At 41.5% G+C, this 27,903-nt stretch overlaps 2 protein-coding genes across 3 annotated transcripts in view; one reads left to right on the top strand and one right to left on the bottom strand.

The window, feature by feature from the left end:
- Positions 1-27,903, bottom strand: part of HSD17B7 (hydroxysteroid 17-beta dehydrogenase 7) — a 59,215-nt gene that overhangs the window by 23,852 nt on the left and 7,460 nt on the right. The window contains exons 2-7 of one of the 2 annotated variants that reach the window (XR_012678698.1): positions 23,361-23,564; positions 22,785-22,877; positions 13,092-13,206; positions 7,554-7,748; positions 6,306-6,410; positions 5,657-5,769 (exon numbers count right to left, since the gene is read on the bottom strand). Coding sequence is in view for 1 of the 2 variants with exons in the window: in XM_075184083.1 (XP_075040184.1) it covers positions 6,306-6,410; positions 7,554-7,748; positions 13,092-13,206; positions 22,785-22,877; positions 23,361-23,564 (712 nt within the window). In the remaining variant the exon portion in view is untranslated. The remainder of the gene's footprint in view (positions 1-5,656; positions 5,770-6,305; positions 6,411-7,553; positions 7,749-13,091; positions 13,207-22,784; positions 22,878-23,360; positions 23,565-27,903) is intronic. The other variant, XM_075184083.1, reaches the window with a different exon arrangement.
- On the top strand, positions 515-3,799 carry LOC142099342 (uncharacterized). The gene is made up of 2 exons (XM_075182694.1): positions 515-3,220; positions 3,305-3,799. Exon 1 carries the CDS (start codon positions 620-622, stop codon positions 3,014-3,016), a length of 2,397 nt encoding a protein of 798 aa, XP_075038795.1. The 5' UTR covers positions 515-619; the 3' UTR covers positions 3,017-3,220; positions 3,305-3,799.

Here is a 27,903-nt window from a genome sequence, read left to right on the forward strand (position 1 = left end):
AGAGGGGCAAGAGACCCTAGTGGCACAACCCTCGGAGCATGTTTCTTTTACAAACAGACAGGACACATGAAAAGAGATTGTCCCAAATCCCCATGTATTACTCAATGACATTCCAGCATCATCTACCAGGTTTTCTGTAATTGATTTAGCAAATGCATTTTTCTCTGTACCACTACACCCAGATAGTCAGAAATGCACTGCGTTTACAGTAGATGATGCACAATATTGTTGGACTAGATTGCCCCAGGGAGCGGCCATTTCCCCATCGGCCTTCTCTGAAGCCCTGCATACAGTCCTAACTGCATGGGCACCAGAACATGAAAATACACGTCTAATACAGTATGTAGATGATTTGCTGCTCTGTGCAGACACTGAAACAATTTGCTTAAAGGAAACAAAAAGTTTGCTAAAATTTCTAGCACAAGAGAAATGTAAAGTCTCAAAAGAAAAATTACAGTGTGCTTTACCTCAAGTACAATTTTTGGGTCACTGCATATCAGCAGGCGCTAAACATCTGTTAAGCTCTAGAGTAACTGCCATACAAAAGTTCCCGCCCCCCACCACAGTGAGACAGTTACGTGCCTTTTTAGGACTTGCTGGCTACTGCCGGGAGTGGTTAATGAATGCTTCAGAACTCTTAGACCCTCTTTACACTGTAACCAAGGGAAACGCCACAGGCCCAATCACTCTAACAAGTGAACAACTAATAGCCTTTGAAATAATAAAGGAATTGATTGCAAGTGCCCCGGCTCTTGGCCTCCCTAACTATGAACTACCGTTCAATATGTTTTGCCACGAACAAAATGGTCATGCACACGGGGTACTGACACAAGAACATGGGGGTAAACAGAGACCACTAGCATACTACTCTCAAAAGCTAGACCCTGTTATAACAGCAGCTCCCACGTGTATAAAAGCAGTAGCTGCGGCTGCGTTACTGCTACAAAAAGTTGCAGACATAGTGTTGGACCACCCACTCACCATTCAGGTTCCACACTCAGTAATGGAAATACTTAATCAAGCCAGAACAAAACACATTTCTGCAGCCAGACTAACCAAATATGAAGTGGCACTTCTCACACCCTCGAATGTCACACTAAAAAGATGTACAGTTTTAAATCCAGCAACATTGCTCCCAAGTTGCATGGATATAAAAGAGGGGAGTAGCAGTAAGAAAGACGGTGACATCCGCCCGGGCACTAATGACAGTGGCATCTGCCTAAGCACTGATGTAAGCGCAAACAGCGCACACAGTGACAGCGCAGAGAGTGCACAATCTGTGACAGGGCAGGAAATGCAACTCAAAATTTTTCACAGTTTTAATGATCATGACTGCTTAGCCCTAATGGACTTGGAAACCACACCTCCAGGCAATGTAAAAGAAACACCACTAGCAAATCCTGACCTACTACTATTCGTAGACGGGTCCAGGTACTACGAGGAGGGTTCCCCTAAAACGGGGTATGCAGTCACAACTGAAACTGAAATATTGATTCAGCAACCCCTTCCACCCAGCTTTTCAGCACAGCAGGCTGAACTAGAAGCACTAATCAGTGCATGCCAATATGCAGAAGGGAAAACAGCTAATATTTACACAGATTCCAGGTATGCTTTTGGGGTAGCACATGATTATCAAAGCATCTGGAAAAACAGACATTTTATGGCCTCCAATGGGAAACCAATAAAAAATGCAGACATCATTTTGAGATTGTTCACAGCTTTAGAACTGCCTGAAGAAGTGGCAGTCATAAAAATAAAAGCGCACACAAGGGAACAAACCTTAGAGGTAAAAGGAAACAGACTGGCAGACCAAGCTGCTAAGGCAGCAGCAGATTTACCATTGGTCAAACATTATCTACTGACCGCTGCCACTATCACATTCCCTGTAGACCTAGATATGCTTAAAATTCTACAGAAACAGGCTACAGAGTCAGAAAAAGAGGAGTGGAAAAAGAGAGGAGCAGAACCTGAAAAGGAATTATGGGCATCAGCAGACAAACACTGTCTTCCCAGAGCCCTTTTTCCCACACTGGCCACACTAGAACATGGCCCCACACATGTCTCAAAAGATGGGATAATTAACTCTGTGTTTAAACACTGGATTGCACCAGGCTTCAGCACTGCTGCCAGTAATCTGGTAAAGGCCTGTGCCATCTGTAACACAAACAATCCTGGTCACACAGTGACCGTACCCCTCAGAGTAACCCCAAAACCTCTCTACCCATTCCAACGTATACAAATAGACTATATACAGTTACCTAAATGTGGGATATATGAATACGTCCTAGTGGTCATTGACCTATTCTCAAACTGGCCGGAGGGCTGGCCAGTAGCTAAAGCTACAGCAAAAAATACAGCAAAGAAACTACTGTCAGAAGTAGTATGCAGATATGGTGTCCCAGAAGTGATAGAATCAGACAGGGGCACCACCTTTACGGGTGAAGTAATGACAACTATCATGTCAGATTTGGGGATCAGTCAGGCATTCCATACCCCCTACCATCCACAGAGTAGTGGCAAGGTGGAAAGATTAAATGGCACTCTGAAACTTAAAATACAGAAAGCCATGAAAAGCACAGGAATGCCATGGTTACAGTGCCTCCCCCTTGCCCTATACTCAGTCAGGACGACACCAAACAAAAAACACAGGCTAAGCCCCTATGAGATATTATTTGGGGGGCCGCCAAAAACAGGGTGTTATTTTCCCCAATCTATGGTAAAACACCAAGGTGAACTGACTAATTATGTGAAAGAATTGCAGAAGTCCCTCACTAATACACATTCTCGAGTTTTCTCTTCTATCCCAGATCCAGAGGATTGTGTTGGAACACATGTCTTAGTACCGGGAGACTACGTTGTTGTGAAGAGACACGTCAGGAGGGCTCTGGAACCACGATTTGAAGGACCATACCAAGTCCTGCTGACCACACCCACTTCAGTGAAACTAGAGGGGAAAGATCCTTGGATCCACGCCAGCCACTGTAAAAAGGCCACGGTGGCTCAGGATCAATCATGAAGGGTGTGTTCATTCTGTGTTTTGCAATAACTATAAATGTATGTTTCAATATGGATAGCCAAGATATGCATTTCAATATTGATACTATATGTTGCTTTTAAACTAAGCTTATGTTTTTTCCAATGCTGTTTGAAAAGATGCAAAAAAGACATCAAGATAAAAAGGTCACTTAAGAAACATCTAAAGTCCGATCCAGAAACCCAGGTCCAACTCGCTCTCACTAGACTCTGAATAAGTTACATACTTAAAAAGGTTCTCCCTTATGTTTTATTATTTTCAAGAACCCAGGTGTACATAAACTATAGACCTGGCTGAATGTACATTTACCATCCTCTAAGGGCCTGCTAGGGGTTCCATTGAATTGAATGAAGTAGGTCAGGTGCAGGAATACTTTGTGCACACCAAAAGGATAGGCAGGATAATTATAAAAATGATAAAAAGAGGGGTTTATGTGAGAGATATCCATTTAATCAATTTCTGAAGAATAATACATTTTGTATAATTAATGTCTGAGCAACAATCTGCAGGGCTCTGCAGATTGTTACCACGTAACCGATACCTAAACCTTTTTGTTTTTCTGCTTGCTTCACATATTCTGAGAATTCTGCACAACTGACAGTTTCCTGTAGAAGCCTCGCACCTTTGAAACCTCAGCCATTTCCGCCTCAGGTTTGCGCGACTGAAACAAGAACATCTGCTGATCCTAAATGTCAAACTGCTGTTTTGTTGTGTAACCATATATTTTTTTATGTCATCTTCTGTGTATAAATAAAACTACTCTGACTGGGGGCTGGTCAGAACCAGATTGAGTTTTCAGCCTTACAACTGAACTTTGTCTGTCTCTCTATCGATCGATACCCACTTAAGACAGGTGCCAGGGCTCGAGAGAAAGGACCCAATAGAGGCTATCTCTGACATAGGTGTCCTGTCCATGGGTCGAAACAAAAGGGGGGTATGTGACAGAGTCACTGGAATGAGACTAAATGGCAGAGGTATGTGTCCCAGGCTTCCTACATTGTGTATGTTAAAACACCAGGAAGAATGTGTAGATGTGTGGGAAAAGCTTCCCAAAGAGTATTTCCATGTGGTAACAAAACATGGTAAGGGTCCCTGGTGTTATGTATGGAGAAAGAGAAGGGTGGGCTCCATACATAAGGCTCAGTCTGGGTCTTCTGGTCTGCCAGTCTCTAAATAGACTGATCAGGAGATGCACCTGTGAGGTGCCTGTGAAAAGGCAGCTAGAATATGCAATCATTGTCTCAGACCTTGGGAGGAGGCAAGCTGCCTCCTGATACATTCTGCTGTGGTGAGCAACAATACACATTGATTTGTGTGTCAGACATAAGGTCCTGCACAGGAGAGAGGGCCTCCACAAATTAATTAGTTAGTAGCCAGACAGCTAGGATTTTGTCTGTTATGTTTTGTTTGCAAGCTGGTGAATAAAGCTGCGGCTTTTAACCTGAAACCTTTGGACTTGTGTGGTTTACCGCTGCTGTTCATCGCCATCTTCCCCAGGAGATGGTACCTATTCCCCTGATTATGTCACATCTAGCCTTTACATTAATACGCCTACATTTGTCATTTACTCTGAACATTAACACTACATATACAGTATTAAAGCGCAACACATTACCATATGTTCCCCACCCTCTATAGTAATAGCCTTTGATAAAGCACTGATCACCCACTAATTACACTGTGTACCCATGGTACACTAAAATAAACCAGTAAATCCCTCACTTTACATTAAGCCTCCCACACACATCACACTTTGCTGCTTTATTTAGCATGCATATTACTCATGCCCATTCCCTGCAAACTCCTTTCTCAAACATTATATTTCTCTTCCCCCATGTTTGATTGAAGCTTTTCTCTATGCCCTTTTACTATGCACAGCAAAACATCAATACTTTTACAGATCTCCAATACTTTTGCCTGCTGTTTATCTTGGTGATATGCTGAACTTCACCACTGCACTTTATAACTATTCAATAACTTTAATAAAAAGCATATATTTTTATGTTCAACTATATATTATAATAATGAATATTAATTGAAACTAAACCTATATGATTGATGTTTGCTGCAGTACAAATGCATTTGATAATCAGTTTCAGTAATTAGCAACAGGTGTCAAGAGAAGCCACACAGTCCAATACAGATCCCCAACAGGCTGTCATCAAAGTTTATATGGCAACTTGCTATAGACATGAACAAATGTTTATGCATGTGGCTTTCGCAGACATCGCAGTAATTCGGCCCACATACCTCACATAGGACATAGTTTAACACGCAATACGCCTAAAGTGACCCTTAGAAATAAATTACATGTGAAGTTCAGAGCGTGAAGTAAAAACTATCACAAAGTTCGTGAAACATTTCTGCAAAGGTGAAAAAGTAAAATTTGCATCTAACTGAATCGCCACATAGATTTTGAACCTAAAAATGAACAGACATATACACCTAGTTTTGCACCCACATGCAAAAAAAAAGATCATTTAAATGTGATACAAGCAATAGAGAAGGCACTTATACAAGAGCTGTTCCTTTTAAGCAGGGGGGAATAAAATACACCTATATAGGCCAGTATAGTGGTTAGCATTGCTGCCTCTACACTGGGATCAGGTGTTCAAGTCCTACCATGGCTCTATCTCTGTGGAGTTTGCATGTCCTCCTAGTGTTTCCGTGGGTTTCCACTGGGTACTCCGATTTCCTCCCACGCTCCAAAAACATATTGGTAATTTAATTGGCTTCTGAAAAAAGTGTGTGTGTTAGGGAATTTAGACTGTAAGCTCCAGTGTGGCAGGGACTGATTTGATGATTCCATAGAATAGCAGATGAACACATCCAAGATGGCTGACTAACCCTCAGCAACAATGTAAAGTGCTTTGAGTCCAGTTGGGAGAATATATAAATAAAAAATCATTATATTCACCAGACATCCTGGCAATGTCTAACAAACGCTATTTGATAAGCCAGATCCTTTTTTAACTTACATGAATATAAAAAGATACAAATATTTATAGAAAATGAAAGAATTATTTCTTGGCAGTTCATTTCCAGAATTTACTCACAAATGTGCAAAATACATGTTAGACAGGTGTGCACAGTGCAATCTTTCACTCTAATTCACTGGCCTAAATAAGGCTTCCTAGTTCCATAATATGCTGTATACATCAGGCTAGAAGAGTTCAGAAAACAATATTTTTTATCTAACAGAAGCTTCCCACTTACATTCTATTTATACAGATATATAATTAAACTTTAAAATGTTTTTACATTTACTCACCAACCACATAACGGGCATAATTAATGTCCAGAAGAAAGATGGCAATATTCCATATGTAAGATTTGTCATAACAAGCCCTGGACATACCACACTGGAATACATTCCCTGTGCATACAAATGAATTAGTGTTTATACCGATACAGTCAGAAGACATCATACAAAGAAACAATAATGAAGTTAAGCACATACGAGGGAAGTAAATATCATAAAAAATAGTTTTGGATTTTATTTTAACCAACAAGGAAGTGATTTTAGAAAACATCGAAAGATTACATGAAAGTTCTTTTAAATGTAAGCGAAACTGCTAACATTCACTAAAATATATGTACCAGAATGGTTTCAGGAAAGTCTCAAAACTAAAATGCTGCTATGCATGAAAATAGAATTATTCTTATGTTTTAAAGTTCTGTTTTTGCCAACCACTAGCATTCAATAAACATACAATACAGACTGCCACTCCCAACAAAAAGCAGCATCGATAAAAAATCATAATACACTTTGTATCCTCAATTATTCTTTTGGCATTGCAGTAATATAATCCATATAAAGAAAATTAAATAGCTATAGAATTATTGTAACTATAAGACAAATTGAATGATCAAAGCAGTTTGGAATTAAACTAAACACAAACAGACAATTTAGTCACTATAATGTTAATGTGACAGTATCAGTATAGTGGACTTTCCCAAAGACAGACCTGCACCATTAACACAAGAGTAGACTAAGGGCTAGATTTACTAAGCTGCGGGTTTGAAAAAGTGGGGATGTTGCCTATAGCAACCAATCAGATTCTAACTTTCATTTATTTAGTACCTTCTACAAAATGATAGCTAGAATCTGATTGGTTGCTATAGGCAACATCCCCACTTTTCCAAACCCGCATCTTAGTAAATCTAGCCCTATGTATAAACTAAATGACCAGGTACCTTCAATTTCAGTAGGTCATCAATGGATATAATTAAAGATTTTTGGTTAGGTCTACACAAATGGGTTAGTAAATAAACATAGCGTTGCTATGACAGGACTTTGATAAGTGGCTTGCAGGTTTCCTTGGAACCTTGCCACACTTGGACAGAGTGGGTCACATGTTATTCGTCAGGAGCCAATAAGAGCGGTTTCTGGCCACAGTATCACTATGACTATGGTCCTTATAAAAAAGTTACAGTGCAGATCAGTCTTTGTGCATCTTAACACGAGAGGATCTTTTACAGGATGACTAAATTCAATATTCAAAATAGTTTTACAAACCTCCTTGTTGTAATGCTTATTTAAAGCAACACTAAGCAAATCAGTGGCATATTTAGAGGAGCTGTAGGATTCCTGGCCTAGACTGTGCTGATAGTCTGAGAGATTGAAAGCAGACCTCCTCGCATTGCTAGATGATGTCCAAATAAGTTGAGAAGGACTATCCATGTGACACAAAAGAGGTTCAAGGTCTTTAATCTATGACAGATAAAAAGATGTTTAATTACACAAAGCAATTCAATAATGTGTAACAAAGCTGGATTAAGGAAAGTGGGTCCCCATATCTCAGTGACCCCCCTGGACACTTTCTACTTTATAGCACTTTATAGTTATTGGTTGCTAGGCCCTTCACCAGGACCAGCCACCTTCATGCGGCCACGGATTGTATATCCATTCTTCCCTCCCCACCCACTGTGTGTCTATTAATTTAAGATGGGGTGATGGGGCATTTAATTTAATGCTAGGGTTGTTTGGGGGCTATTAATTAAATGTGGGATGAGTTTGAGGAGTGCTATGTATTAAATGTGCTCCGGAAGAGACTTACATAAGGAAAATAGCATTTATATGCTTATGTTGATTTTGGACACATCCTGAGAAGTGTCCAGTTATACAGAAGCATTTGCGCAAAAGATATGTGAGACACACAAGTGTGTCTATTTATGCCTCATAATGTTGATATGTGGCTTGACAGTGTTAGTAGTAAATGCTAAAGTTGCAGAATTTGTTCACAATATAATAATATAACGAGAAGCAGGGCCTCACTGGCCATCTGGCAAATGGCAGAAGGGCCCCGACGGCCAGTCCGCATGCCCGCCGAGCAGCAGCACTCTGCACGCTGCTCGGCAGACGGAGAATCAATGACTGCTGCCTATGTGAGCAATCACATGGGATGTTGCTGGATGTACAAAGGTAAGTGTCTGTGTGTGTGTAATATGTCTGTGTGCCAAATAGTGTGTGTAGCTAATAGTGTGGTAAATAGGGTGTGTGGCTAATAGTGTGGCTGTGTGGCTAATAGTGTGGCTGTGTGGCTAATAGTGTGTGTGGCAAATAGTGTGTGTGGCAAATAGTGTGTCTGTGTGGCTAATAGTGTTTCTGTGTCGCCCTATGTTGCTATAGTGTGTGTGCGCGTGTGTGCAGTATTTTGATAGAATATGTAAGGGAAGGGAGGATCTTAATATAGTGTGGGAGGTAGGTTATTTAATGGTGGAGTGTAGGTGGGGGCTAATTATTTAAGGTGAGGTGAAGGAACCTTTAATTTAATGCTGGGGTGGCTTAGGGCTATCAATTGAATATGGGGCTAATTTTGGGGAGGATGACTATTTATTAAATGTGAATATGAATTATTTATTGTCGGGATGGTTGTGGAAAATGGCTATATTTATTAAACTTTAATGCTATTTAATTTATTGCTGGGACTGTTTGGAGGGAGGGAAATATGTTTTGAGTAAATGTGTATACTGTTAATTTAATGTTGGGGCTGATTGGAGGGAAATAGGTCTACTTATTAAATGTGAATATTATTATTGTGGGGACTGGAGGGAGGCCTAATTATAAAACGTGAGTGCTATTGTTTTAACAACGGGGCTGGCTGGAGTTTTCTAAATCTCATGTACCCATTTTTTTTTTCAAAATAGGGCATCCAATATTCCAGGATCAAGACAAGAATGAACTGAGCTAAAGAAACCAGCTGCTACAAGAGGTGAAATTGACCAAAATAGGTAGGAGAGAGCAGGACAGTCTGCCAACTGTCCTGAATCTGGTGGGGCAGTCCTGAATTTGGGTGACTGTCTCTCTTAGTCAGGATTTGGTCCGACTGCAAGAATAGTTGGAAGGTATGTCCCGCTTCACAACATACTGCTAGTGAAGGCAAAGCTGTGTGCTTCTAACAGTAGTGCCTGTGTATTTGTCTAAAATGATAAATGTAATGTATTATTATAATGTATGTATCAATGCCCCATGTTGGCCAAACCCACAACACAATGAGGCCACCCCCTGTTCGGTGCCGCTGCTACGCGGGGGCACATATTTTCTTTCCTACTGGAACTGAGGTGGGCCTGTGTACTTTAAATGCCAGGGCTGATTTATAGTCCCAGTCCGGCCCTGATGACAAGCATAGCTGTGTCCATTTCTACTTGAGTCACAATTATGCAAACATACCTTACTCTACTTTACCTACGCTCGCCCGCCATTTCCCACCTCCTTTCACCTCTACAGTTCTAAGGTGACAAAATCTGAATATGGATGTATGCATGCTTTTTTTGGTACGAATGTGCAGTACGAAAATGGGTATACTAACTTGTATACTACGCAAACAAAACACATACGTCCAACTCTAATTAAACCCAAAAGGGAATATTTTGTAAATAATGCCTATTTCACTTTTTATCCTTTGTAAAATGCACAGCAGTAAGTTTGAAATATCTAATGTGAATAGTTAGTGAGATCTGCATGTACAGGCTGCATACTCCCTGCCTTGTTAAGATACAAACTAATATAACAGGTCCATGTTAGATGCACTCTCCAGTTGATTGTATCTAACCAACAAAAAAGATATGGTGGCCATTTTATTTAAAAATGGATCATTCCAGTCTAGTAGTGCAGACAAGGATAGCTCAACATGCGTATAACATTTATAGGCCAAGACATACATGAAAAAATGAAAATTTGACAAAAGAGTGACCTGTATGTATTTGTTACAACGATATTAAAACATTTATTCGGTGATTCTGCGCAACTCTCTATTTTTCTTTGTTATATATGTATGGGGATCTAGCACTATCTACTTTCTGAGTTGCTGCAATTGATACCGAGGTTTTTTACTTTATCTGTATACGCATCCTATTAGCGCCAGAGATTAAGTTGTTTGTTTGCCTTTTTAAATAAAAAAAACCCTCTCTAATAAAGGTGAAACTTTACTATAGAATAGCATAAAATTGCCAACATGCCATTCTATGCAAAATATTACCAAGCATACCAGCATCAGGTAGCTAGCTCCCTTCTCTCAGCTAGATCCCAACACCTGCAATCTACACTGTCATCATCCTCATCAGTGTGTATATCATCCTCACAAAGTACTACTTCATCTCCGCTGGAATCCACCATTACAGAAGTCTTTGTACTTTGATGTAATTGCTGGTAATGGTCTTCCTCGTGGAATTTGTAGTTCATTTTACGACAGAGGTGCCAAGATTTTTGGACAATTCTTTTAGACCAGACTAAAATGTCAGAATGTTGTGCTGACTTATCTGCATCACCACTGCGTGTCTTGGAAAAGCTAAGTTTTTGCCTAGCAGCAGTTGTCAAAGAAACAGAGAGGCGACATCGTCATGTCATGCACCACTTGAGCTGTCAGCTTGCTGACCAGGAGCTCATTGCATCTCTTGAGATCTGGGTCAGTTGGAAGGAAAGAGAAGAAATAGCTCTTAAACCTAGGATCATGCACAGTTGCCAAAATGTAATGATCCGATTAGAAGATGTTGGTAATGCTTGGATCCTGGGGATGCAAATAAAGTACTTGTTCTACAAGCCTAATTAGAAGAACCAATTGACTCAAGCTAACAGTGACTGAACTGACTTCATAGATGACTACTTTGAGTGGCTTCAGCACCTTGCACAACACGGAAAGTTTTCTACACTGTACAATTTCCCCCCTCAAATTCTATTCTTCTCCTACATTGCAGAATGCCAAAAATGAGCAGAAATATTTCAGGACACAGACAGCATCTCCTGCATGTCACTGTTTTTTTTTTTTTTTTAAAAAACTCTATACCACCAAGTTGATTGTGTGAGCAAAATAGTTAATGTGATGGAATTCTCCTCACTGTAATGCTCTCACAATATTGGTGACATTATCAGAAATTAAATATCCTCAAGAGAGTCCAAGCGGGATAAGCCATGTTGCAATGACATCCATTAGTTTTTCAAACAGGTTGTCAGTGGTATTCCTCTTAGTGAAGCCGGTGATACACAGAGTAGTCTACCTACTGTGCTTGATCCTAGGTTTAAAAACTATGTATTCTGTTTATTTCCAACTGCCCAGATCACAAGAGATACAATGTGCCACTGGTGAGCAAGTTGACAGTGGAAGTGGTACCTGACACGACGGTGTTCCCTCGTTCAGCTTCTCAGGCTACTGCAACTATGAAAAAACGAAGCTTCTCCAAGAGACCCAGGGATGATGCAGATAAGTCAACAGAATATTTTGACATCTGGTCTGGCCTAACAGAATTGCCCAAAAATCGTGGCACCTCTGCCATAACTCTACCTGATCCTACTATCAACATCCAAAGAATGGTGTTGGAAAATTTTAAGGACAGCATAGAAATAGACACTTCAGATAGTCGCTTTACATACTGGGAGGAAAAAATGGAGACCCATGTAAAAACTGGTTTTGCAACACCATATCTGTACTCAGAAAGAGTTTTCAGCACAGCCAGGAACCTTCTCAGCAATCGGTGTAGGAGGCTACTTTCTAAAAATGAGGAAAAGTTGATGTTCATCTAAATGAACTACAAATTCCACGAGGAAGGCCTTTACTGGCAATTAAATCAAAGTACAGAGACTTCTGTAATGGTGGATTCCTGCGGGGATAAATTAGTATTGTATGAGGATAATGTACATACTGATGAAGGTGCGAATGAGGGTGAGGATGATGACAGTGTAGATTGCAGGTGATGGGATCTAGCTGAGAGAAGAAAGCTAGCTAATGTTGGAATGTTTATTAATATTTTGGGTAGAATGGCATGTTGGCAATTTTATGTTTTTCTACAGTAAAGTTTCACCTTTATTATAGAGGGGTTTTTTTTTTTGTTACAAAGACTTCAGTAATCGTGAATTAATATTGTGTGAGGATGATGATGACAACAACATCTCGCCACTGTAGAGTTCATTGACAGCACTGCTAGCTTAGCTGCCTTAAGCCTATTGTTAACTTGCTTTGTGGGGGGCCCAAACAAACCAATCACTTCAGCCACAAAAGTGACACTCCTTGTCGATAAAGTACTTGCTTTACTAAACTGTACCTGCTACCCCTCCTGTTTCTGTGTGAGTTTGTTAAAGCTTTTTAACATATGGGTGGGTAGGAGGTCACAAGGACAATTCAATCTTGCACCACTTTTCTTTTCTGCCACTACTGTGTGGCAATGTTTCATAGATGTGCTATGGACTGCCGTGTGTTTGTGCCATTGCTCTGTTGTATAGCATCCAGTCAACTCGCTGCAGTCTTTGTCCGAGAGTGTATGAAAATAATATTTTGACCTGTGAGGTGTTAAAATTGACTGGAAATGACTGGACATTAGTGTTATTGAGGTTAACAATAAAGTAGGAAAAAAAAAAAAAAAAAAGAGCAAAATGATGTGATTTTAGCATATTTTTCTAAAAAAAATACATTTCCAAAACCAATATCAAAACACGCAAGGACGGTTTTGCCAAAACCAAAACATGAACTTAATACAGATCCAAAACCAAAACACGGGAGTCAGTGAACATCTCTAGTTAAAATATATAGTAATACATGATACATGCCAAAAAGTCTATTGTTACCAGTACAAAATGGCCAAAAACGTTGGTCTCGAAAACTTCCTGCAATCCATCCTCTGTTACCCTGTCTTTCTGGGTCAGAAGTCCTTCTCCTGTTGCAAACATGCTGATGGCTTTCCTGTGGTGAAACAATATTCACTTTATGTATATAATGTTACAGGCTCACAGAAAAAAAAAACCAAAAAAACATCCTCTGTTGGTCAGTAAGGACCAAAGTAGTAAAATAATGATAAGATTGTCAAAAAAATAAATGTATAGTAATATATAATCAATATTTCCAAGCTGGTTTTCTGACACTACAGTACATTTGGAAGATGAGAGAAAACACCCATTGTCACGGGCACTAGGAGTCTTTGCCCAGGATATCACCAGATGATGGACTTACCAGAGTAATATAGCTGGTATTATGGTTCTCTGGTAGCAGGGTGACAACGGAACAGGAGAAACAGCAGATGGTGAGAGAATGCTCAAGGAAAGTCTATGACTAGCAGCAACTGGTAATGAGTAGATGAATGTACACGAGGATCCAGATGGACAAGGAAACATGAGGAGAGTCAGTGGTCTGCGTATAGCAAGTTGTACCACTGCTATAGTGAGGAGGAATGTCCAGGAGTAGCGAGGAGGTAGTGAGAGTCAGCGGTCTGCGTATAGCAAGTTGTACCGCTGTCTATAGTGAAGGAATGGAATCCAGGTGAAGGTAGGTAACGGGGAAGTCAGTGGTCTGCGTGTAGCAAGTTGTACCACTGCTATGTGAGAGGATACTTGAAACTGGTGTCACAGGGAACAGGAGTCAGTGGTCTGCGTCAGCAAGTTGTACCACTGCTATATATATGTGAGGAGGGGCACGAGGAGATGAATGTAAAGCAGAGTATACACGGGGCACACAGAACTTGATCCCACGATGATATCCACAATACAACAATAACTGACCAGCCCTGCTTGAAGTATACAAAGTCTCAATAGCAATCCAGACAATAGAAAACAAAGTCAATGGTAACAATAGCTTCAGTGGATAGGAGGCTCCGGAGAAGAACACAACTCAGTCCAGATGGATATGCAATACAATAGCAAAGTCAATGGAAAGTATGCATACCGCGGTTCAGGAGAGCAGGCTGTCAGAGCGACGCGCAGGGATACCTGAAGGCTGAAGGCCGGCAGGAGGAGAGACCACTGGAGAGTGGAAGCGGTAATCAGGTTGGTGCAGCGCACGGCAGGTAATCCAGAATCAAAGAAGCAATACTCAGGAAGCAGTAGTAAGTGGAACTGGAAACATGATGAACATGGGAGAGTTGAGGCGGTCTGGTATCCAGTAGTAGTGGTAACGGAGGCAGCGGAGAGCTGACACGATAAACACAGGAGAGTTGAGACAATCAGAAACTCTGTAGTAGTAACGGAGGCAGCGGATAGGAATCAGCTGAGTGCAGGCACGATGAACACAGGAGAGTTGAAGTGAGCAGGAACTCTGTAGTAGTAACGGAGGCAGCGGATAGGAATCAGCTGAGTGCAGGCACGATGAACACAGGAGAGTTGAAGTAGTCTGGCAACCACAATAGCAGTAAACAGGAATCAGCAGAAGCTGAATACACGAGGAACACAGGAACACCTTCAGAGGCTCATGGGGAATGAGACTCCAAGATCAGGCAACCAGGTAATGATCACAGGTGGTTTAAATAGGGAGGGTTGCCTGATCATCCAATCAATTAAAAGCAACAGGTATTGAAGGCTTGATAAGGGCTGCACATGCGCAGACCCTCAGGATGGCGGACGGCCAAGGTTCCTGAACACACGGGAAATGGCACTCACAGTCCGGTGAGTGACAGTACCCCCCCCATTTAAAGGTGGGCACAGAACACCTGGAACCGGGTTTGTCCGGAAACTTGGAATAAAACTTCTTAAGAAGAGCTGGAGCGTTGAGATCTTCTGCTTTGATCCATGACCGCTCTTCAGGACCAAAGCCCTTCCAATGAGCGAGGAAATGAAGAACTCCTCGCGAAATTTTTGCATCCAATATGTGAGTAATCTCAAAGTCCTCCTCTTGATGAATTTGAACTGGCCGAGGTGCTGAAGGAGGGACCGAGAAACGGTTCATGATAAGAGGTTTGAGCAAAGACACATGGAAGGCATTGGAAATACGAAGGTTTTTAGGTAGTAGAAGTTTGAAACAAACTGGATTTATCACTTGAATGATCTTATACGGACCAATAAAACGAGGAGCGAACTTCATAGATGGGACCTTCAAACGAATATTTTTGGTTGATAACCACACACGATCTCCGATTTTCAGTGGTGGAATAGCCCGTCTCTTTTTATCTGCAAAAGACTTATATCTGGCAGATGTTTTCTTTAAACAGGTTTTGACCTGAGACCAAATATTTTTGAAGGTCTGACAAACAGTCTCTACAGCAGGAACTTGGGTAGGAGGGAGGGCAGGAAATTTCGGAAAAGACGGATGGTGACCGTAAACCACAAAGAATGGAGTTTTAGAAGATGACTCATGATACATGTTGTTATGAGCGAATTCAGCCCATGGAAGGAAATCTACCCAGTTGTCTTGGTTGGCTGAAGAGAACATCCTTATAAAAGTCTCAATATCTTGTTTGACCCTTTCGGTTTGTCCGTTTGATTGAGGATGGTAGGAGGATGAGAGTGATAATCGGATACCCAAGGTCTTACAGAGGGCCCGCCAGAATCTGGAAACAAATTGTACTCCTCTATCTGAAACAATCTCGGAAGGACATCCATGAATACGGAAGATTTCTTTGATGAAATAATCAGCCAGAGTAGATGAAGAAGGTAAACCGGTCAAAGGAACGAAATGTGCCATCTTCGAAAATCTGTCCACCACTACCCAAATAGTATTGCAGTTTTTACTAGGAGGAAGATCAGTAACAAAGTCCATACTAATATGGGTCCACGGCTTGGAAGGAATGGGTAGTGGTTGAAGCAAACCCGCTGGAGTTCTGCGGGGAGTCTTAAACTGGGAACACAAATCACACGCAGCCACAAAATCTTTGACATCTTTCCTCATAGAAGGCCACCAGTAACTTCAAGAAAGAATTTCAAAGGTCTTGCGTTCACCAGAGTGTCCAGAAAAACGAGAAGAGTGAAACCACGAAAGGATTTTCTTCCTAAGAGCAGGAGGCACGAGGGTTCTCCCAAATGGTAGCACCTTAGTGGAAGAAGCAGCCAGAGAAACACATTTGGGGTCTAATATAGAGTGGTTGGGACCATCTTCAACGTCTGAGGACGTCACAAAAGCTCGAGATAGGGCATCTGCTTTTTTATTTTTTGCAGCTGGTTTGAAGGTTATGATTAGTTCAAAACGAGAAAAGAAAAGAGACCATCTTGCTTGACGAGGATTCAAACATTGAGCAGACTGTAAATATGACAAATTTTTATGATCAGTAAAAATTGTCACAGGATGACGAGCTCCCTCCAATAAATATCTCCATTCCTCTAATGCTACTTTTATAGCCAGCAACTCCTTGTCCCCGATGGTATAATTCTTCTCCGCAGGCAGAAGACCCCGAGAGTAAAAGGCACAAGGATGGAATTTTTGTTGCTCCGATCTTTGGGAGAGAATGGCTCCTAAACCAACATTAGAGGCATCTACCTCTAGGAAGAAGGGAAGCGTCACATCAGGCTGTCGAATAACAGGAGCAGAGGAGAAGGACTCTTTGAGAAACTGGAAAGCTTGAAGAGCCTCAGAGGACCATTGTTTAGTATTGGCCCCTTTACGAGTTAGGGCCACAATAGGAGATGCAATCGAGGAAAAATCTTGAATGAAGCGTCTATAGTAATTGGCAAAACCTAAAAAAACGCTGAATTGCACGAAGAGTAGTTGGCTGAGGCCAATGTAACACAGCATTCACCTTTCTGGATCCATCTGAAGACCAACTCCGGAGACAATATATCCCAGAAATGGAATCTGGGGCAACTCGAATGAACATTTTTCTAACTTGCAGAATAATTAATTTTTCCGGAGTCTGGAAAGGACCTCTGCCACATGTTGATGATGACAAGGCAGGTCCTGCGAAAAGATCAATATGTCGTCCAGATAGACGACGACACAAACATATAACAAGTCCCGGAAGATCTCATTAATGAAACCCTGGAAAACAGCGGGGGCATTACATAACCCGAAGGGCATTACTAAATATTCATAATGCCCGTCTCTGGTGTTGAAAGCTGTCTTCCATTCGTCACCGGACCTGATTCGAATTAAATTGTAGGTACCACTAAGATCCAACTTGGTAAAGATCCGGGCTCCCTTGATACGATCAAATAACTCAGTAATTAATGGAATGGGATACCGATTTTTGATAGTTATGGCGTTAAGTCCACGAAAATCTATGCAGGGGCGTAATGACCCATCCTTCTTTTTTACGAAGAAAAACCCTGCTCCAGTGGGAGAGGTAGAAGGTCGAATAAATCCTCGCTGGAGATTCTCTTGGATGTATTCAGATGTAGCTTGAGTTTCAGGTAACGAAAGTGGATACACACGTCCCCTGGGAGGAGTCTTGCCAGGTTGAAGATCAATCGGACAGTCCCATGAACGATGAGGAGGAAGACGTTCAGACTGAGTTTTATCAAATACATCGGCAAAAGAAGCATACTGAGGAGGAAGTCCCGGTGAACAAGGTGAAATGGAGGATTGCTGTATTTTGAGAGGAACGACTTGAGAGAGGCAACGATGATGACATTCAGGCCCCCAAGACGTAACTTGAGGAGTGTGCCAGTCAAACTGAGGAGATTGACGTTGAAGCCATGGAAGGCCTAATACAATCGGACTGGTAGTAACAGGGAGAATTAAAAATGAAATTTCTTCCTGGTGTAATACACCAATTTGAAGGGTTACAGGAGACGTACTTTGGGTGATGACCATTAATAATGCGTGATCCATCGATAGCAGTCACAGTAATAGGTATTTTTCAAATACTTCAAAGTAATCACTGGTAGGGACCATTGATTCACGAGGGATTTAGAAATAAAGTTTCCTGCAGCTCCAGAGTCAATAAGTGCTTGGGACTTAAAGGATTTGGTAGCAAAGGAAACTGTAACATCAAAAGCACAAACTTTTAATTTCGTAGAACATGGAGAGGACTCCAGGGACCCTAACTTCACCTCTCCAGAACTGGTTAGGGCCTGGCATTTCCCGATTTTTTAGGGCATGAATTGAGCATATGAGTAGAATCAGCACAATAGATACAAAGTCTATTTTTTACTCTTCGGTCCCTCTCCTCTGAAGTTAATTTGGAGCGACCTATCTCCATGGGTATCGCCGGAGATGAAACTGTGCGAACTTGAGGGCTTGAACGAAGAGGTGCTTTAAATGAAGTTGTTTTTTCAGACTCTCTTTCACGAAATCTCATGTCTACACGGTGGCAAAGAGAAATCAAATCTTCTAGAGAAGTAGGTAATTCTTGAGTAGTCAGTGCATCTTTAATTTTATCAGAAAGCCCCTGCCAGAAGGCGGCAATTAACGCTTCAGTGTTCCACTGAAGTTCAGAGGCTAATAGCCGAAATTGAATGACGTACTGGCCTACAGTACGAGAACCCTGACGTAGACGGAGGATGCTGGATGCAGCGGAAATAACACGACCAGGTTCATCAAATACACTTCGAAACGTGGAAATAAATTTGGCACTATCCTGTAATAATGGATCATTTCTTTCCCACAGAGGGGAAGCCCATGCGAGAGCTTGTCCGGAAAACAAGGAAATGAGATAGGCCACTCTGGAACGATGAGTAGAGAAATTGTGAGGTTGAAGCTCAAAATGAACTGAGCATTGATTTAGAAAACCCCTGCATGTTTTGGGGTCTCCATCATATTTTGAGGGAGTAGGCAGGTGTAGCGTGGAAGCAGTAGACACCTGGGATGGCACTGGGGAAACGGAGGAAGGCACACGAGCATCAACAGTAGCTGTGATATTTTGCACAGATGTCCTTTGGGAGGCTAACGCCTGGCAACATTGCAGCAAATGTTGTTGGCGAACATCCTGTTGTTCAATACGGGTAACCAGATACTGCAGCATCTCTTTAGCTGTAGGTTCCGCACCTGGGTCTGCCATGGCCTGATCTTACTGTTACGGGCACTAGGAGTCTTTGCCCAGGATATCACCAGATGATGGACTTACCAGAGTAATATAGCTGGTATTATGGTTCTCTGGTAGCAGGGTGACAACGGAACAGGAGAAACAGCAGATGGTGAGAGAATGCTCAAGGAAAGTCTATGACTAGCAGCAACTAGTAATGAGTAGATGAATGTACACGAGGATCCAGATGGACAAGGAAACGTGAGGAGAGTCAGTGGTCTGCGTATAGCAAGTTGTACCACTGCTATAGTGAGGAGGAATGTCCAGGAGTAGCGAGGAGGTAGTGAGAGTCAGCGGTCTGCGCATAGCAAGTTGTACCGCTGTCTATAGTGAAGGAATGGAATCCAGGTGAAGGTAGGTAACGGGGAAGTCAGTGGTCTGCGTGTAGCAAGTTGTACCACTGCTATGTGAGGATACTTGAAACTGGTGTCACAGGGAACAGGAGTCAGTGGTCTGTGTCAGCAAGTTGTACCACTGCTATATATATATGTGAGGAGGGGCACGAGGAGATGAATGTAAAGCAGAGTATACACGGGGCACACAGAACTTGATCCCACGATGATATCCACAATACAACAATAACTGACCAGCGCTGCTTGAAGTATACAAAGTCTCAATAGCAATCCAGACAATAGAAAACAAAGTCAATGGTAACAATAGCTTCAGTGAATAGGAGGCTCCGGAGAAGAACACAACTCAGTCCAGATGGATATGCAATACAAAAGCAAAGTCAATGGAAAGTATGCATACCGCGGTTCAGGAGAGCAGGCTGTCAGAGCGACGTGCAGGGATACCTGAAGGCTGAAGGCCGGCAGGAGGAGAGACCACTGGAGAGTGGAAGCGGTAATCAGGTTGGTGCAGCGCACGGCAGGTAATCCAGAATCAAAGAAGCAATACTCAGGAAGCAGTAGTAAGTGGAACTGGAAACATGATGAACATGGGAGAGTTGAGGCGGTCTGGTATCCAGTAGTAGTGGTAACAGAGGCAGCGGAGAGCTGACACGATAAACACAGGAGAGTTGAGACAATCAGGAACTCTGAAGTAGTAACGGGGGCAGCGGATAGGAATCAGCTGAGTGCAGGCACGATGAACACAGGAGAGTTGAAGTGAGCAGGAACTCTGTAGTAGTAACGGAGGCAGCGGATAGGAATCAGCTGAGTGCAGGCACGATGAACACAGGAGAGTTGAAGTGGTCTGGCAACCACAATAGCAGTAAACAGGAATCAGCAGAAGCTGAATACACGAGGAACACAGGAACACCTTCAGAGACTCATGGGGAATGAGACTCCAAGATCAGGCAACCAGGTAATGATCACAGGTGGTTTAAATAGGGAGGGTTGCCTGATCATCCAATCAATTAAAAGCAACAGGTATTGAAGGCTTAATAAGGGCTGCACATGCGCAGACCCTCAGGATGGCGGACGGCCACGGTTCCTGAACACACGGGAAATGGCACTCACAGTCCGGTGAGTGACACACATATGAATGAGCCTTCTCTATAGAAATCAGCTGAGTTTTTGGTAGAATAATGCCGAGAAGTAAATTGTTCAAGAAAATGGTAGACATCTATACTTACATATACTTTGGAACCAAGATGCTATATAAAACCTATATAAATCATTTTAAAAGGAAAGTGAACCAGCTATTGTGAACATAGAAAAAAAACCTAAAGAAGTTGTCCCCTTTACAGCAACCTCCCATCTGTAGGTTCCTGTTCCCCATGTAACAATTAGGTAAGGACCACTACCCTGGAATTCTCTCAGTTGCATGATACAAGCAGTAAGAATATGCTGTTTGGCAGGAGTTAGAGTATCAATGGTAGAGTGGGCAACTCAAATCCATAGGGAGGTATACTGGAAACTTTAGTCCCTGATATTGTAGTTTTAAAATGCAAGATATAACTAACAATCTTAGAATGTATAAATTATCTCATCCAGATTAATCTCTGTTACTGTAGGTAAAATAAGGAAAGTTGAAAACCCAACAGGATATACAAACAATTATTTCACACTTTGTTAAGAAATAAAAGTTTAGCAACCCCATATTAAGGTCAAGTACAACCAGCAAAAGTTTGTATGTTATGTAGAGAATATGAACGAGTGGTGCTTATTGCCTCAAGTATCGGAGCAAAACGTTTCACCAGGCAATAGGGCTTGTCCTCATGGGACAGATAGAAGAGGAGCTGGGAGGTAGAACGCTGAGGAAAGCAAAAGAAAACTAGAGATAACGGATGTGGAAAGAAGAATTAGGAGTTATTATGGAGGTATCATTGTTATAACTGTTGATTTGGGAAAATATGAAGAGAATTAGACTTGAAGTGGGAGGAAGCATGGGGTGTTACTGTGGAGATGACATGGTGTAAAATGGCTGCCAAATTCTGTAATTTACTTCAGCGAGAGTTGATTTACTGAAGCTAATGCTCTAGCATGACATGCTTATGGAGTTTTTGCTTTTCTGAACAAGTTCTGGAATGCCAAATCAGAGCTGCACATTAGCATTGCAATAATGCAGGAAAAATTAATTATGGGAAGCTTGTGTATTAATGAAAAAGTGACTATTAGTATTATTATATATAAAAATAGAGTAAAAAAAAAGACCTACGCACCCCCATATTTGTGTGCGTATCTATGAAAGAAAGTAATGTCATGCTGGATCAGTGTATACTGTATATTTGTTTCATGGTCTTTTAATGGAAAAGAATCCTAAAACTCCTGGGGGTAAATTTATGAAGCTGCAAGTTTGAAAAGTGGAGATGTTGCCTATTGGCTATAGCAACCAATCAGATTCTAGCTATCATTTTGCAGAATGTACTAAATAAATGCTAACTAGAATCTGATTAGTTGCTATAGGCAACATCTCCACTTTTCAAACCCACCGGAAAATCACAGCTTGATAAATTTACCCCCTGGACTTTAAATTATATACATTTGTACCTCTGCTTTTAAATATATTCTTCTCTAGCGAGTACTAGAACAGTTGCAAGGGAATTCAGTGCCATCTAGTGAACATCATGTCTACATCTGAGAGATTGTAAGAGTTAAGCTGGGTGCATACTATAGAAAATTACTGCAGATGCAAATTCTGTAATGATTTTACCAACAACTGCAGGTCCCCATGAGCAGGCAGATTTATGTGTACACACCTACACGATTTACCTTGAGATCTGTGCTCTTCATCTGTCATAACCATCTGCTGAAAAAATTGTGACTCTGCACACTCTAGGAGATCTGTCTACACTGCTGGTCATAAGAGCTTACGCACTTCCACATTTGCCCACCATCATTCCATTATTGATAGTGATTGTTAGTCAGTTTATAGAATCAAATGATAGGATGTGCTTTAAAACATGATAAAACATACGATAAAACACGATTGTGGGAACATACACACTAATGAGATATGGGACCTAACAGTCGTTTATCTCGTGATTGGCGTGATAATTGCTTGAAAAACCTGTAGCGTGACCTTTATAAACTGGAGGCACTATTCAACATGGTAACGAGCAAATCTATACTGATAAAAACAAGGAAACATAAATTGAGAAAAAGTGCAAATGAAAATGCAAAAAAAAAAAAACAACAAAAACCAAAACTTATTTTACCTGGAAAAAAGCCCCTTGATGAAAGCTTTAATGCTTATTTGTGGATGAGGCATTATTCCAGCATTCAGATACAAAGAGTCTATGCGCTCATATCTGTCAAGGAAGAAAAAAAAAACATCAATGCATTTACTATTTACTTTACTTACTGAAATATAGTAGTAATGTGGCATCCCAACATAACACCAGATTGTAACCAGTGGAGTTTTAATTCAGTAAAGTGATGCAGCTGTGGCACTAATAACAACACTCTGCATTCTAGACACAAAAACAAAACAAAACAACATACACACATCATTTAAAAAGGAATGCACACCTTTTTCTCTTTTCAGATACAAAGAACACCATTGTTTGACTAAGAAGGGTATCCATATTCTGGGGTGGCACCTTGGTGCCCAGAAAAATGTATTTATTTCTCTCAAGCATTTAAAAGGTCTGCACATATTCAAGCTAAATCCCAGCTCTCTCTAGCTCATGTTCCAGCTTTAATCGAGAATCCACATATATGTGACTGCCAGAACTGAACCAACACACTTTTTGTTTGGGACCTATAAATATAGCTGTTAGATAATTACTTGCCTTTGTCGCAGTGTCTTAGCTCCACGTACCACAGACTTAAGGTTGCCTACGTCTACTTGTACGATGCTGATATCAGATGACGGGTGAGAAGACAGAAGAGTTGAACGTGCAACTTCAGCCCTCTGTAGATTTCTACAGGCCAAGCATAAGCGTATCTGGTCATCTTGGGAGAGAAGCCTCTCACAGAGAGCCAATCCAATACCACTGAAAATGTAAAAAACAATGCGAAAGTCATTACCAACATAAACATTTCCTCCTCTAAGAAAAACATCCAAACAAGAGTCAGAGGGTTAGTAAAGATAAGGTCTCCCTATATTTCTAACAAACCCACTTTGGTAATTACATGGCTAAGTAAGACAAAACTGCAATCAATATTGTGAGAATTTAATCCACAAATCCAAAGTGTTGACCTCTTTCTGAAGCACTTTGTTAGAAGAAAATGGCCTAAAACAAAAATTAACACAGACAGAGATCATAAGGATGAAGGAAGATGGATTGATGGAGATGGATATGAGAGATGAATAGCAGGGATCTGAAGGTAAATTGTGTAGGTGTGTACACATAAATGTGAACTTTCAATCGTTGGTAAAATCGTTACAGAAATCGCATCTGCATAAACTTTCTGTAATGTGTACTCAGCTTTTTTTGTGACATAAATAAAGTATGTTCAATAAAGTAAAGTAAAGTAAATTCAATTTGTCTGTATATTTAAGTTAACTTTTCAATAGCATCTGCCAATCCATAAATGCACAACATGCCTAATTTGCTGCTAGTTGAAAGAATCAGCAATCAATTGCTGCACTTGTAGCCTACATGGTTGGTTAGCTTTTAATTAATGGAAAACTATACTCACTTGCCTATTAGGTAGATATGTACACCTGCTAAGGGTGATCTATGAATCACAACTGCATGCCCATACTGCTTTATTTTAATTTTCATACCTACTTGTCCATTTCACACATTTCAATGTTTATGCTCATGTTATGGTGCTTAGAATTGCGTCTTAAAAATGGAAATGAGCATATTATTGTTGATCAGCAGGTCCACATGAAATGCACATGGTGGAAAGAATGAAAATATCAATTCAAAGTTTTCCTTACTATCACTTTATGAACACCCGCCTTTATTACTGTTTACCCAGAATACTGCTTGGTTAGCTTCATTTATGTCTTAAAATAATAAGTGTGCAGAAACACTGAGACTGTCTTTATAAGGTGCCACTATTTTACATATTTTTTAAATATTTTACTACATTGGTTGAAGCATGTCTAAAATTGCAGAGATCGCCATCCTAAATGCACTCTCTCCACACCTTGAAGCTTTTAAAAATTCCAGAAATGTCCTCATCTGCGCAACAGCTCACATTTAAAAGATGCAAAATATTGTTGCTCTATAGAAGATACCATCTTCATCTGTAAAAGCCATGCACGGTGCTCAAAATATGAAGAAATTGTTCAAAAGCAGGCCAAATAATTTTTGCTCTGCAAGATCCATACTTTTGTTAGACCCAGGCTGTGCAGTAAGGCATCAGTTACTATCAAAAATACCACTAACTCCCACTTACAAACCTAACCCTAGCCCTATCTTTACCCAATATTTACCCAGTTGTCACAACCCAAGACTGCTGAAGTAGAAGACCTTTTCTGACACATTATTTAGTATTGTGTAAACAAAAATCTTCATTTTTATATTATTTCTATTTATTGGAAAACTTGGTACAAACAACTTTTAGGCTATTGCTGAGTTATGCTATATAGGCTACTGCTTGCTTTTTTCCCAAAGCTGGGGAAATCTCTGGATGCACAAGGTTGCTGTCAGGTGCCGTGTCCGCAGTAACATTAAGTGCAGGAGACGGCCGCCTGTCTTCTTTGGATCGCCACAATCCTTGTTCCTGCTCGGAGCACACTGCGCACACATGCGCAGGAGACATTGTGTCCCATTGTTAGCAAGCGGGATGCTTTCTGCCCTACCTGTCGGCGGTCAGCAAACCTGACCGCCAGCCAATTACCTTGCTCACCTATCAGGGCTCACCATTTTATATATATATATATATATATATATATATATATATATATACACACACACAAGTTAACCCGTGCATGATACTCATGCATTCTAGTCAAATCAAGCTACTTAAGGTGTTAAAAAGGTTCTTGTCATGCATTTGGGCCTAGCCCAGGCCTCCTCAGGGTAAGAGCGTTACTTCCCGACGCAAGCGCCCTTTTTAATGTGTGTTCATGAGGTAAAATTACCTCACAAAAATGAGTTTGACCCCTCAACTCGTAAATTTAGCCTTTACTAGGAAGGGGGGGATGATGGAAGTTAACTGACTTCACTATTAAATAATGTCAGTATACCAAATCTCGGGTCAATTGGATGAGTCCTTTCTGAGAAAATAGTTTTTACCACACACACACACTAACACATGCCGCTAGGCTTTTACTTTTATATATTAGATAATGCTAAGAATTTAGTAGGTCAGTGTATAACTTCGCCCAGCAGGTGGCGCTGCAGCTTGTTTTTTGTTTTTTTTCACACACAGACTAACACACGCCGCTAGGCTTATATATATATTAGGTATATATATATATATATATATATATATATATATATATATATATATATATATATATATATATATATATATATATATATATATATATAAATAAAGCAGCCCTCTGGCACCACTAGGGTGCCAGAGTATTGGTTCACTCATCTGCTCCAGCAGATTGTTCTATATCTTGAATCTGCTCCTGTTGTGACCCAGTTATCTCCTTTGACTTGCCTTTTGGATTACATTTTGGTACCTTGCTGCTAGTTCCGGTTTATTACTTTTGGTCCGCTCTGGCTCTTCTTCGGATTTCCCCTTTGTACCTCGCTACTTGGCTGGTTCTGACCCGGATTGTTCGACTAGCCAGTCCACTCCTGTCGCTATGCTGGTGGCGACCTGCGCACCCTCTTGCAGCAAAGCCCAAACTCCCTTGCAGCAGTCCCTGGTGAACACCGGGGATGCGTAGACTCCGCGCCTCCATGTTCAGCAGCGCAAATACCGGCAAGTGACTACTCAGTAGCCCGTGACAGTATACTCTGGCCAAAAGAGGAGTGGACAGGAAGAACCCTCCACTCAAGATCTTCTGCTCCATCATGTCCAGAGAGTGGACCAGCAAGAGACTAATCAAGTGCAGCTTTTACAGTGTCTCCAGGGGGTTGTATCTCCCTTGGACACCCTTCAGGTAGTTGTGGCGGTCACAGTATCCACTACTTTCGCTGCGTCTACAGTCAGTACATCTACCTCCATAGGGTTACGCAATCCTTTACCTGAAAAATATGACAGTTAACCAAAGAGATGCCGGAGGTTTCTTAAACGGTATGCCATTAAATTTGAACTTGCTCCTGAGAATTTTCTGAATGCACCAAGGTGGCGCATATTACTTCTCTCCTCACTGGTCAAGCTCTGGGCTGGGCCTCCCCTCTCTGGGAGAGGGATGATTCTATGCTCCAGAACTCTTCTATATTCATAGAGAATTTCCAGAAGGTCTTTGATGAGCCGGGTCTCTTTGAGTCTCTTCCGCTGCTTCGCGGTTGCTGGCCCCTTGTCAAGGATCCTTAACTGCTGCCCAATATGCTGTACAGTTTCTGACTGTAATCTCTGAGCTTCGTTGGAATAATGAGCTTCAGTGGCCACCTTTTGGCAAGGACTTAATAAACGTATCAAGGACGAACTAGCCTCGCGTGACCTCCTATTCAGCCTAGATGAGCTAATCTCCATCTGCATCAAGGTGGATATCCGTATACAGGAACGGGATCAGTCTCGTCGCTCCTTGACTTGTCTGGCCCCTCAGTTTCAATCTCCCATATCCACTTCTGAGGGACCCATGCAACTAGGCCGCTCTCGCTTTTCTCAGGAGGAATGTGACAGACGCATCAGAAACCGCTTCTGTCTCTATTGTGGGGAACCTTGTCACCTCCTCTCTTCATGTTCCAAAATGACTGGGAAACGTCCTATGCTAGGTGATGTTAGGGGGGGTTGCTGAATTTCTTATGCCTGTAGCGTTTTCACCAGATGGCCCCCAGCAGTTATCAGCCTTTGTGGATTCTGGATCCGCAGGAAACTTCATATCCGCCAACTTGGCCTCCAAGCTCCATCTCTCCATTCATCCTTCGCCACAGCCTTTGGCACTGACTGTGATAGATGGAAACCATGTCACTAACGGTTCTATCGACCGCATTACCAGTCCATTACGGCTGACGGTAGGAGCTCTCCACTCCGAATTGATAAGTTTCCTAATTTTTTCCACAGTCCATCAACCCGGTGATTTTGGGTCTACCCTGACTCAGGGCTCATTATATGCAGTTCGACTTGCTCCTTGCTCAGGTCATCTCCTGGGGCCCTACCTGCAAGCATCAATGTTTGTCTTCGGTACTTCTCTCTAGGATTTCGACTCTTTGTCTTGTTTCCTCTTCTCAGCCAATTCTTCCTGAGGTCTATGCGGATTATCTGGATGTCTTGAGCAAGGCTGAGTCCTTGCCACCTGACCGACCC

Source organism: Mixophyes fleayi, chromosome 8, assembly GCF_038048845.1.
Source record: "Mixophyes fleayi isolate aMixFle1 chromosome 8, aMixFle1.hap1, whole genome shotgun sequence".
Classification (NCBI taxonomy): Eukaryota; Metazoa; Chordata; class Amphibia; order Anura; family Limnodynastidae; genus Mixophyes; species Mixophyes fleayi.

Bases quoted from the DNA above. Each gene is read 5' to 3' on its own strand.
- LOC142099342 (XM_075182694.1), top strand. From the start codon at position 620: ATGAATGCTTCAGAACTCTTAGACCCTCTTTACACTGTAACCAAGGGA.